At 39.5% G+C, this 13893-nt stretch overlaps 1 protein-coding gene across 5 annotated transcripts in view; it reads left to right on the top strand.

The window, feature by feature from the left end:
- The window catches only part of pias1b (protein inhibitor of activated STAT, 1b), a 146219-nt gene that overhangs the window by 84843 nt on the left and 47483 nt on the right, over positions 1 to 13893 (top strand). For all 5 annotated transcript variants that reach the window (XM_068018138.1, XM_068018139.1, XM_068018141.1 and 2 more), the window contains one exon: positions 12469 to 12553. In XM_068018138.1, coding sequence (XP_067874239.1) covers positions 12469 to 12553 — 85 coding nt within the window. The remainder of the gene's footprint in view (positions 1 to 12468; positions 12554 to 13893) is intronic.

Below are 13893 nucleotides of genomic sequence, written 5' to 3'. Positions count from 1 at the left end.
TCCCTTAATCCCACTATTGGTGGATGTGCCTTTAGCTGCGTAGGCCACATACTCTGAAATTCCATCCCTAAGCCTTTCCTCCCTTAAGACCCTCCTTGCAACCCATCTCTTTAACCAAGCTTTTGGTCTCTCCTCCCAATAACTCCTTATTGGCTTGGCATTTGTTTTATTTTTGATTACATTTCTGTGAATTACCTTGGGATATTTTACTATGTTAAAACAAGTTAATGGCCTTTGAGACCTCGGCAATGAATTTAATGCCCATTTGAAGTTACATTTTGGAAATAAAAGTTAAACTTAGAAGAATGAGAGGTGATTTTATTGGAAACGTATAAAATTCTTCAGGGGCTTGAAAGGGTAGGTTGTTTCCCCTGGATGGAGGGGGGTCTAGAACTAGTGGGTCAAAATCTCAATAAGGGGTCACTTATTTAGGACTGAGATGAGAAATATTTTCACTCGAAGGATTTTGAATCTTTGGAATCCTCTATCCAGGCAGCCAGGGTGCTCATTCATTGAGTATGTTCAAGACAGCGATTGATAGATTTTTGGATGCTAAGGGAATCAAGGGATATGGGAATAGTGCAAGAAGATGGAGTTGATGTAGCAGTTCAACCATGATCTTATTGAACAGCGGAGCAGGCTTGAAGGGCCGAATGACCTACTCCTATTTCTTGTGTTCTTATAAAGATAGAACTGCATATTTTTATAAATCTGAAGAATAATGCCCTGTAATGTAGGATGCCAAAGTGTGAACAGTCGCTGTTAGCTGGGAAGTTGCATAATCAATACATCTTTCGGCCATCACAACCGGGGCAGTAATAGATGCTTCAGCTTTGCCATCTGTTATAGCTAACCGCTTGTCATTCCAGCATTTTGTGCTTATTGTACACAATCCCAATAAGCTTCAATGTGTTCAATCTTTCCAGGTATAGAGCTTGTCACATGGCATGCATGCCTTGTTTCTTGCAGTCTTGTAACCATAGATACCACTCTGTCATTGTTTCAGTGTTGTTTATTCTGTCTTCCAAATTGCCCAACATTCCATTGCAAAATTATCCAGTCTCGCTCGATGGATTTATCAGTGTTGGCTGCACGTTTACCTCTTTTACATTAGTTTTCACATACTAGTATGTACTTGTAGTCAAGATCAACGTTAGTGTTTCATTGTAAAATTAGAAAATATGAAGCCAAATGTTGTTAATTTTCTTGTGATGCATTTTTCCCACTTCTGTACTTCTCTCTTCTGTTTCCTGCCCCAGCCATAAGCTCTCTTCTCAAACAAGCTTGTTGAGAGTTGAAGTTCCTGGTTTTCAAATCATTCTGCCCTCCTTTCTCATTTCTCACAATAATTGAGTCTTGATCAGCAGTGTTGTTTTAACACTGTCATCTTTAACTATGGAGGAGTGTAAATTAATCAGGTTGCTACGTTTAGTTACTGGTTACTTTCCACAGCAGTTTAGGATTTCAGCTCCCTGCCTTGAGGGTGCTTTCCATGTTGAACTGTAATGTCGACAGTACTTCAGAGTTTACCGGAAATGGGTACTTTGGTAGATGTGTTTATATTTTTTGAACTATATAAGCCTTTGCATCGATCCAAACTAATTAGAATATGCTGACTGCAGTGGGAAAATCTTGTATTAAATTGTTGGTTATGTACTGCAGTGCTTATCGAGGCTTTATCAGTTGTGTACTTTGGGGAGAAGGCACTTTGTATTTTATCAACTATGGCTCTTTAGTATGTTTTAGAAAATTTCAGTTTTATAATATGTAGAAGCACTTGCCTCAGTTCCTGTGTGTAGCTAAGTGCCACCTTGCTGCATTTTATTCATTTGTAGTCAGATATTTTGAGAGTACAGAAGTCACGAGTGCACTTCAAGGACTCTGCTCTCTGGGAGCATGGCACTCCTGGTTGCGATGAGTCTTGAGAGTTAAGATACTAAACACCCAAGTTATTTATAGCGGATGGGTAGATTGCGAAGTATGTTGCTATCAGCATAACTTGAAACTTTGTCTCCATGTTTCTGCGTGGAATCCTGCCAGCTTGTTCACTGAAAATGTACGGCACTTGAAGAAATCACTTTGATATTTACAACAACGATCTGTCTTTTGAGTTTGCTTTTGAGTTCTTGTAGCGGATCTTTGTCTCAAAGGTTTTTGATCGTGTGAAAGCATAACTTAAAACAAAAGATGTTCGATTATAACCTTCGAGTTAGATATGCATATTTCGGATTTGAACAAAAGCTTGGTGTTCTGTTGTGCAATTTTGTTCCAAAGGTCGGGTTTCATCCCCCCGGCTAATATTTTCCACCTCCTAAAGACGCTGACATACTGGGAATTAAGGTAAACCGACACAGCCTGCCCTTTGGTTCCTCAAAATGGCTATTTTCCTTGTGTAGTGGAATGTCGGCAAACTGTTTTACTATGGCTGAATGGTCTACACCTATTACTGTTCCTATGGGAGCCAAACCCAAACCCCACACACACTCTTGTCAGCAGTTGTCATTCTTCAGCATACGAAAGAGAAAATGAGAGCTCCTTGCTAGCCTAGTGGGTAGTCTGTGCCTTGTGTTGCACTAGCCTTGCAGATTGCTGCTGGAAAGTGCATGTGTGTGAATACTGCCTGGAAACGTTGTAGCTGGCAGTGATGCAATCCAGCAAAACAGTCCGACATACTCCAGTCATGCATATGAAGGATGGTCACTTGGGTGAGGAGCCAGAGAGCTGCTGGTATCTATGGAGATGTACTCCATTTCGTCAGTGCCTTCAAAAACTAGAGAGGGTCGGCAGAGATATACAAGTTAAATAGAGAACATGGAATTTTTAATTCACGTTTTGGTGATTTATATTGAAGCGAAATCTGTTCACAAAAACTATTATTTAATCCTCATTTATCAGCTACAGATGGTTTCCCAGCAGAAATGTATTATGATACATGTAACTTGTCTAGGATGGGCAGTAATAAGTTGGCCTCCACTGTAGTTTAAAGACTTTCTGATGCCTTGGAAATGGGGTTTGGTTACAGTGTACTCCACCCTGTAAAGGAAATGCTTAGCACTTTGCCCTAATTTTCTTTTGAATCAGGCCACAAAAACTTTATATAGGTGCTCTTTGTTTTTTTTTATTGTGTAAATAAAATACAATGCTGAAGTTCTGTTGATTTGTTTGAAGAAACAGTAACTACCTGCTCATGATTATGGAGAGTGGAAATATTTTTATTTGAATTCTCAAATGTGCTGACATATTTTACAGAGTGACTGCACAATTTGATCGATGCTTGCAAGAGGAGTGTATTGATACTTCCAGAATTCTTGGCATAACTGTTTGACTTGGGAGCAACGTGGATTGGGGGAGGGTGGTGAAAGAAAACTGGTTTAGTTCAGTTTAGAGATACAGCACTGAAACAGGCCCTTCGGCCCACCGAGTCTGTGCCGACCATCAACCACCCATTTATACTAATCCTACACTAATTCCATATTCCTACCACATCCCCACCTGTCCCTATATTTCCCTACCACCTACCTATACTAGGGGCAATTGCTAATGGCCAATTTACCTATCAACCTGCAAGTCTTTTGGTATGTGGGAGGAAACCGGAGCACCCGGAGGAAACCCACGCAGACACAGGGAGAACTTGCAAACTCCACGCAGGCAGTACCCAGAATTGAACCCGGGTCGCTGGAGCTGTGAGGCTGCGGTGCTAACCACTGCGCCACTGTGCCGCCCCACTGTGCCATCTTGGTTTCTGGAGATGAGGGGAGAAGGAGAGAGAAAGTCCTGCATACTCATGTTCATATTGGTTGACACTGTTGCCAGATAATTTAAAGTATCATGGGTGGGGTTGGGGCTGCTTCTCAGGCTGTTGTGTAGCAGAAGTTGAAGCTGCATTAAAGTTTAAAAAGTAGGAAATTAAGTCAGATGGAATTATTTTTACACTAAGGATGAACAAAATTGTAGAATATATTACCAGAAACTACTTTGAAGTGGTCAAAAGAAAAAAGTTTAAGATAATTGGAAATATTTCTGGAGAAAGCTAGGATTGAAGGATATGATTGGTAGGTTGTGGAGTTCTATGAAAAGGTACAACTCGTTTGGGCCTGATGGTCTCTTCCTTTGCATCTATATGAACTAACAAAATAGGGGTACACCTTGTACAGAGGTTGCTGTAAAATCATGATTTTCCTCAGTGAGCCAAAGGGGGCAGTGTTAGAAATGAGTTTTGATTCTTTGTTTTCTATGTTACACATGCTGTTTTGTATCCTTGGATCAAAACATCAAATGTGAGAGGGCATTAGCTTTATTGGCTTCCTTGTTTACTTGGACAATAAATCTTCATTGAATAACATCAATGGCTGATAGAATGAAGAGTGTATAACTCCTCTAATGGCTTTGTGGAAAAAATACATCTGCCAGGTGTGGTCTATCAAGCACCTTGGCACGACTTTCCAAATTTGCCATTGGTGCCATTGGTCAGGAACATGAATTAAGGTTTGCATTTCTGGTCACTCTCCAGCAATGGTTAAAGGAAAATGGATGTTGGGAGAGCGCAGTATCCCACCTAACTGATGCTTTCTTGGTCAAGTAATTTAATATTCATTGTCTTGGGTCCCACATGAAGAATGGCAGTTTGTCCAAGGTACAGGAGAGTTGCTGCTGAAATTCCATCCAAGTAGGTATTGGTGCCTTTGAAAGAGGAGTGGAACGAATTACCTGTGGGAATCACAAAGCAGAGGCTGAAGTAAAGTGAGAAATACTGTTTCCAGTTAATATATTTTTTAAACACTGGAAGATGTAACAGAATTGAGTATGCAATAGTTGTTTCTGACCAGAAGCAGCCCTTGACTCCAATTTCTGGGCCATTGCAATAAATTGGGTTTTGCTCTCATTGGCAAACAAACAGCACCAGCCGTTCATTGCATTTGTACTCACCCACAGACTTTCTGTGGGATTTTGCATTGAATCTGATTGTACATTGGAGAGGCAAAAAGTGCAACATCCTCCACAGAGCATCTAGGACCTGTGAATATGACAAGCAACTGTATATCTCCTAAACTAACCAGATTGAAGAATCGTTAATGAGCAATGAAGAGTCTGAAACAGGAAGTGTCAATTAGAATATTAAATTTAATGTTAAAACGGGTACAGAAAGCAAACTAGAGAGGGAAAGAAAGATTGGATTCAGAGAGAAGGACAAGAAAGGAAAAGTTTTTTTAATTGAATTTTTTTTTAAAAATCTCCAATAATTTAAATCTGAATGAGATTCCATGCTTGTGCCAGAGAGATTGTTTAGCAGTAATTAAGATTTGCCATGTCTTTAAAGAGTAATTAAACAGGAATGAGCAAGCCCGAGCATTTTCTGGCAAGTTTAATTCCTATCTCTCAACTAAGTACAGCTGTTTCACGCCGTTCAATACGGCAAGATACCATTTATAGTGCAACTTTTGGAGGAGCAGGACGTCTTGGACAGGAATAGACGGATTTCTCCGGTTAACTACACTTGTGTGGTCCTGGAAGTTGCTGTCGGAATTCCAGTGCTTTATTTCTACCACAAAATCCAACCCAATATCAATATTTTTGTTATGCCAGTTTTGCAGTAATTGCATTATCGCAAGACTCTGAAAATGCAGTTATTTTCATTGTCATTGTGTTGTTTCTAATTTAGCAGGGAATTTAAATTGGGCAATATGGGAGGCAAATTAGTTTGAACCGAGCTTTCAGTAGGGTCTTGCTCCAAGCACATCAAGTGCTAGATAAAGAATTCAAATTGATCAGGGGAAGAAAAAAAAGTGAACGTGGGTATCTAAAGAACATAGTGCTGCAGTTTGTATTGTGTTTATTGAGCTGAGTGTGCTGCAGAAAGGAATGTTTTCCCATCATTGACACGAAGAACCAGTATCAAGTTAGTTTTAGAATGGCTGTGTGTAGAGCAAAGCACCCCAATAACCGTTGAAAAGCAACCACTGCATTTTTCAATTTCCAATGCCAGCCATCCAGTGGCTTCTCTGAAATTGCCAGATGGTGAGGTACGATTATTTTGTGCTGTGGACCATTGGCTCCTAGAAACTGGGTTGAGCCATCCTAAATAATTGCTTGTAGGATCCTTAAAGGAAGTAGGGAAATGTCTCAAACATGTTGGGGACACCCCTCCCAAAATATGTAATTGTATATTGTTTTTCCCAATTTAATATCCATCTTGGATGCAACTAGGACTTTTTCTAATGAGCTTTTTCGTCACCATACCTCTGGGAACCCTAAGCTATATAGTGTTCTTTGTATTACGTCGTGTATGTGAAACGTTAAAATTGCTTTACAAGTTGCTTATTTTCTTCAGCAAAAGACTAGAAGTCCAGGTTATGCAGTAAAAATGTTAACATAAGCATAGAAATTAAAATACTAGTTGTTTACTTGTCTTTTTTTGCAATAAATTCCAAAAATTCACAATTAGGAGGATGAGCTAAATACAGAAACCCTGAAAAGGCTGGAAATATACAGCCAGCAGCTAAAAAGATAAAATTGGTTAACTTTTGGGACCCTTCAACAGAATTACCAGAAATTTGTTTTGTTTTTATTACTCTTTACATAGACCAGTATAACTAAGGTGAAAATTAGTGAAAGGCTATATATTCATTGTATTGTATATTTGTTCAAGTACACCGGCTACAATTTAGGTCTTGAATATGTTACGAAAGTGCTTCCATTTTCTGTCAAATTTTTTGAGGACTTGTATTTAAATGGTGGAAATGGCGTCGTTTTTGGAAGGCTGAAAATTTCATAGATGCTGGACTTTGATTTGTTGTTGACAGTTCAGTGAAAGGTCACTGTGTTTGAAAACAACCTTTACTAGATGTCACCTGCCTTAGGCTCAATAAACAACTGAAGCCTTGGTGACCTGGGGAAGATGTTTAGAGAAGTGACATGTCAAAATTTATGAGGGTTAGGAGGTTCTGACTGGCTGTTTGTGGTTTCGCTTCTGAGATATTGTTTTGGCTCAGTTGGGGTGTGGACAGTGTTCGAAAAGCAGTTGATGATCAACCTGCCAAGAAAGAAATCCCAGCTCATCTTTCCTGCACCTCTCTGAGATCCTGAGAGGTCCAGTGTGTCACCTCCTCTTTCCTCCTGTCTTTGTACAAAAAAACCCTGCAAAACCAGAATGTGATAGCAGAAGCCCCTGATGCCGCATTTATCCTGGAAAGCCTACCAGACTATTTCTCGCCATCTCCAGAACGAACTGCTTCTGAAAAGATCCCAATGACCCATCACTGTTTACCCAGACGCCAGACCAAAAGGGACAACTGACATCCTTCAATATTTTTTTTTTCTCCAAGAATTAGAAAGTATTTGGCCAAAGTTTTTTTTGTCGTCTTTCTGTAACAGAGCTCTGCACACAGAATTTCTTTATTTTTTTCAGCGCGTGAGGGATTTTGAAAGGGAACTTTGATATTTCAATCTGTGTTAATACTTTGCTTCGTTAATGGATATAATAAACTGATAATTTTGTTGTTTATTAAAGAAACCTGGTTGGTGTACTTTATTCTGGGATAAAGAGTAGAGTATATGATTGACCGCATTAATAACTGGGTAAATATTTAAATATATGTTGTGACCTGTGGAGAAGTGGAACTGGAACAGACAGTGCACCCCTGTCACCTCAGTCGTAACAAACACTAAAGCTTAGTTTACAACTTGGTTAGGAAGTGCTAGTAATTTTTACAAATGATAAAATCAGACTTTATCGGAGCTTTGACAGAATCTTAATAGTTCTGAAATTCTATAACATGCCAAGCGTTGAGATCTTGATTATTCTCACCAGCATATTTTTCAATTACAGCACACAGTTCAGTTCATTGTGCCTGTGCTGCTGCTAGTTCAACTTGAGATGTCGAAGCTAATTCTATTTCTCTGCCCTTTCCCCACGTTCATTTCATAATACTTAACTAATTTAAATCATATAGCCACTTGTGGTAAAGCATTCCATGTTCTAATAATATTCTGCATAGATAGATATCTTCTAAGTTGCCCCTTCATTCTTCCAGTGGGCATCCTGGTTTTGCAGGTTTTCCTTTCACGATTCATCCTTTTAAAACCTTTCATAATTTTGAAAACCTTTCTTACAGCTCTTTCTAACCTTCTCTGTTCTAGTGGGAAAAAAACATCAAGTCTTCGTAACTATAAACTTTAATTCTTGGCATTGTTGCATAGGAACATTCGAATAAGCAGCATAAGTATGCCATTCGGCCCCTTTGAGGCTTCTCTGCCAGTTAATAAGATCATGGCTGATCTGATAGTGGCTAACTCTCTACTGCCCTGCCTTGCCTTAAAAATATTCAATAACCCTGCCTACACTGCTCTCTGGGGAAGAGTTTTCCAAAGACTCTCAACCCTCAGAAAACATTTCTCCTCATCTCCATCTTAAATGGGCAACCCCTTATTTTTAAACTGTGTCCCCTCGTTCTAGTCTCTCCCACATCGTTTCAGCATCCACCCTGTCAAGTTCCCTCAAGATCGTTTGTGTTGCACTGAACCTTTCCATGGCTGTAACATCCTTGCTATAATTGGGTGCCCAGAACGAGGCACACTGCTCCCAACTGTGCTTTACTGAGTAATGGGCAATAATCTAAAGCCATTCAAAGTCTAATGCTGACCTTCTGATGCCCTAACACATGCCATCTCTCAAACATTAGTGATATTCTTGCTCGTGTGAGTCAGAGTTTGCACATTTAATGCACTCGTTTTCAGCTTCTGGTTGAAGTTCTAGTTGCAATTTAGTTCATTGTGAAAGTGTTTGAATATTTGCTTTAGTTGTGAGAAGGCCTTTTCTATTTGACCGGCATGACTGGTGCCTTCCAATCTCTTCTAGCTTCACAAATTATGTCTAGAATTTCAAGCAGGGCCCAGCCATTAACTTCAGAAATCTGTATAGAAATCTTAGACTGTTTATGGCGGTGATTTCTGCTTGTTATGATTGTGATGCCCATTGTAAATTCCGTTGTTTCTATTCCTTCCCCCCATCAAAAACCTCTTGTAGCAGTGAGTGGAACTTTTGTCTCAGATTGTGGGTTCAAATTTGATTCTAGCCCTTGAAAGGTATAAACTAGGTTGTCACTCCATGCAGTTCTGAAGGAGTATGAGACATTAAATCAAGGCCATGTGCCCTTGATGTAGGTGTATGTTTAAGACTCCATGACACCACTTGAAGAGGAGCAGGGAATTGTCCTGATTGACATTCCTTTGGTAACACCATTAAAAGCAAATTAACTGTTTATTTCTATTGTTGTTTGGAAAATTTCCCATGTAACTACACTCCAAAGTAAACAATTAATTATGTGAAACTTGAGATGTGTTTTTTTTTATATATCTCTTTAGCTGTGGAAATGGGTGTTCTGTTTTCATGTGCCTGCTGCTGTGCTCTCGGCAATTTGTTTGTAGTGCAGGAGTCACTGTTTCTTCCCCTGAGAGGAAGTGCTTGACTGCCATTCAGTATTTCCCTGTAGGGACAATGCACAGCTTGGCAGTTTGAATTGGGGGTGGGGGGGTGGAGGGGTTACACCACCATTCTGCTTAATTCTGTCACCACTATTCCAAATGGAAGATAGCAAACAAAAATCAGGAAAAGAGAAGACAATCATCGGGATTGAAATTTGGTTGTCATATTTCAATTCTGCATTATAGGATTTTTTTACATATGTACTTTAGAATAAAAAATATGATAGGGATGCTCTGTATTTTTCTCCCATCCTCGGCTAAGAAGGTCATTCTTGTTTGGGAATAGTTCCAGATGCTATAATCCCTCCCTTATCTTTGCAGCGGAAACTCTTCATGTATGAACCTGGCACTCCAGGCCATCAGGCTGTTTAACCATGGGAAGGAAAGGGGACCTCAAATAAACGCAACCAAGTCCTTTCCCCACATCAGTACTTTTTGACAGGCTTCAATAAGTGGCAGTCATGTGAGACTAACTCAACACATCAGGACTAAAACTTGTGGTGTTTTTGGTTTGTGTGGTTTGATGCTGCATTGTGCATTTTCCCACTTAAATATTTGAGGAGCCCTAGTGGAAAGAGACTTTAGTTGATCAAAATTGAGGTTCCCTTGCTGGCATATGGTGATTATAAGAGAGAGACTTTATACATGCTTCTACCAAGGCAATTCATTGGGAGTCACTTTGTTGTGTGTTTCAATGAATTATTGGGCTCTTCGGGATTGAGAGGACCCCTCTGGCTAGTTATTTCTAGTGCCCTCACGTGATCTTCCTTGACTTGAGAAATGTTTGCTAGACTGTGACATAGTCTTTAAACTGCCAAATAAATTTATTGAGCATTGGAACAGTAAGTAAATGTCAGTAGAATTATTAAGCTTAGCTGTTTATTTGAGGGACTACAAGATGACAAATAGTCATGGCTATTGTGCTAAATTATAGCGTATCTTTACTTAATGCTTCTTTTTTGTCCCACACCTGAAGCAGTCTGGCCTGATCATTTCTCTGAAGGCTTCAGATGAACTCCTTCATCTGAGCTAATAAATGCCTCGAAAAGTAATTGGGACTGAGCACATTTAAATAACTGTTAAATTGAAATGCTGTATTTGAATTGAATGGTGTAGTTCTTCCATCATGGCAGCTGTCTGAGCCAAATCAGCTAAGATCTGTAACATTTGTGTTAAGTAAATTAGAACATGTTTTTCTGTGAGTGAAGCTGCTTTTAATCTTTATGTGCAATGACAGACAATACTGTGCTCAATCTTGGCCAACAATAGTCATCTTCAGCTTCCTAGTGTACATGAATCCTTGGCATCAAATTGCCAAAAACTTGACAATCTCATTTGGGTCACATAAATGACTGAAATGGAAAAACTCACTTCTGGATTTGGATAACAAGTAAAATGGTCTTGACTCTAACCTGTGCCATACCCATCTTAAGAGTGCAATGAGTGATGAAGAGTCACTGACCTGAATCGTTAACTCTGCTTCTCTGTCCACAGATGCTGCCAGACCTGCTGAATATTTCCAGCACTTTCTGTTTTTATTTCAGATTTCCAGCATCTGCAGTATTTTGCTTTTATTTTAATGGAGTGATTAAACTGACGAAACAAACGCTAGTGCATCCTTTTCGTCGGCATTGACCTTGAACACAAAAATGTAACTAACCCTCCTTCCCCTTTACAAAAGCATCCATCCCCCAAAAGAATTGCAGGATACTAACTTATATGAAGGACACAGATGACATCAACTGTAATAATTAAGCTTGTACTGTTTATAAATGCCCTCTGGGTAATGCATATTTCAGCATAGAAATTGTCATGGTATGATATTTAATAATCCATTCCATATGCTTTAATTTTTATGTAGGGATTATTTGGCTTTTGGTCCTTTTTTTTTGTGCGTCTTGTGACCATCTGTGTAGACAGTTGCCAAGTCCACTGCTCATTAATGTGTGATGCTGCAATAACTGATCCTATAATGGAAACTGCTATCCTATAAATTTATGGAGATATGATCTGGCATTGATAAATGTTTGCTACTAGAATTTCGACACCAAAAAATGTGTTTAAAAAATATCCTGCTTTTTTTTATTAGAACTGTGGAACATCCAGCAATTTTATCTTTCTGCAGTTGGATTATTATCTGGGGAGACTTTTTTATTCGTTCTTGGGATGTGCGCACCATTGGTAAAGCCAGCATTTATTGCCCATCCCTAATGGCCCATGAGAAGGTGGTGAGCTGCCTTCTTGAACCACTGCAGTCCATGTGGTGTAGGTGCACCCGCAGTGTTGTTAGCGAGGGAGTTCCAGGATTTTGACTCGGTGACGGTGAAGGAATGGTGGTATAGTTCCAAGTCAGGATGATGTGTGACTTGGAAGGGAATATGCATGTGGTGGTGTTCCCATGAGTCTGCTGCCCTTGTCCTTCTAGGTGGTAGAGGTTGCGGGTTTGGAAGATGCTGTCGAAGGAGCTTTCACTAGTTGCTTTGAGACTGAGTCATGTAATACTCGGGAAAGTACAGGTTCTACCATTAGTATAGGTTTGAAAGCAAGTTGAGATTGAAGGGAATCCCAAAAACAGTATGTTGTACATAATTGCATTTCTGCGATATAGTATTTTGGTACCAGTGTTCTAAACAAACCTGTTCACATTGGGGGTGCAGAGGAAGATGAATTCTTTAAATATACAAAGACAGCTGTCTACTCTAAGAGAAAAGATTTCTGAGCATGTAAATAATGGCAAACCTGTAGCCAATAAATCTGCTTTGACAAATTCATGTGCCAGTTGTTATTACTCAAGACTATTCTACTGGCCAGAGATTGTTCCATTGAGATTGGAGCAGCTGACTGAACTAACTAGTATCGCCATATTTGCATTTGTCTCATTCACAATCACAAAATATATCCAGATTTTGAAAAGTCAAAGTGACACTCATCCCATGAACGAATAAAAAAAAATGTACTGACTGTAAACTCGATTTCTTTTATCTTAAGCTTCAGATAATGGTCAGCGGTTTCAAGAGACTTGCTTCGCATTCGCACTGACACCACAGCAAGTTCAACAGATTAGCAACTCAATGTAAGTAGTTAGCTGTCTTTTTATTTTGTATAGCTTGGTCTTAACTGACTTGAGTAGCTCAAGCAAGGGTCTTGTAGCTTTACGTATGCAGTTCAAAACCTAAAACATCTGGCCTGTTTTAATTTCTGCAATAAAGTAGTTAAGATGCTGAGTACTACTCATCTCTCTTTCTGGGTCTACAGTTGACCTCAGTGCTGTAGGAAAGAGGAGAAAAATCATTACCCAACTTGAAATGCAATTGACAGTAAGACTGAAGTAAAATACTTAGTGTTTTAATTTAAACTGTTTGAATATATTTGCATAAATAGACCTATTTCAGAATTAAAATTGCCAGTTTTAAAATTTATTTCGTGACACAATCTGCTGATAAAGTCCGTGCACCTCTTCTCCCTCCGCCCCCCCCCCACCCCCCAAATCCATAAACCTCTGGGACAATACAATCTACATTCTTACAACCTTTGTGTGAAGACATCTTTTCTGGATTTGCTTTGGACCAGTTTAGCTAGAATTCTATTATTTTGCTTCCTTGTTCTGGAAAGAATGATTCACTATCTGTCTAGTTATTTTAAACACTCCAGTCTCTCAAGCTCTTAATCTTCAGGCAACTTAACCACAGTTCATCTGCACGTAGCTTAGCCCCTTCATTCAGGTATATTGTTGGTGAATCATCACTGGACTTTCTCCAGGGTATCTCTATGCTTCTCCAGTGGTGCACTGAGCGCAATATAGCAATTGAGGCTCGACCATCACTGTAAAACAGCAGTAGTACTTCCTTGCTTTTATATTCCAAGTAAAGGGCAAAAGAGTCTCCATATATCGCAAAAATACTGGTTAGTTAATTGTGATTTCAAGATATAATCTTTTCTTAGGGTTCACACAACTGTTCTAAATGGCCAAAAAGTGCTGGAAGTACTCAGCAGGTCTGGCAGCATCTGTGGAGAGAGAAGCAAAGTTAACTTTTCAGGTCAGTGACCTTTCACCAGAACTGTCAGGTTAGAAATGTAATAGGTTTTAAGCAAATAAAATGGGGGTGGGGCAAAAAAGAACAAATGTGACCTCTATCAGTTATTCTCTATGACTCTCTGTCCCATCAACACCGTCCCATTTGTTCTCTTTTGCCCTACCCCCACTTTAGAACATAGAACATAGAACATACAGCACAGAACAGGCCCTTCGGCCCACAATGTTGTGCCGATCCTTTGTCCTCTGTCAAGGACAATTTAATCTATACCCCATCATTCTCCTTTATCCACTTTATTTGCTTAAAACCTATTACATTTCTAACCTTTGCCAGTTCTGATAGGTCACAGACCTGAAATGTTAACTTTGCTTCTCTCTCC

This window comes from Heterodontus francisci, chromosome 38 (assembly GCF_036365525.1).
Source record: "Heterodontus francisci isolate sHetFra1 chromosome 38, sHetFra1.hap1, whole genome shotgun sequence".
Classification (NCBI taxonomy): domain Eukaryota; kingdom Metazoa; phylum Chordata; class Chondrichthyes; order Heterodontiformes; family Heterodontidae; genus Heterodontus; species Heterodontus francisci.
Note: the sequence above shows the minus strand (reverse complement) of the source record. Positions and strands in the feature narration are given on the sequence as shown.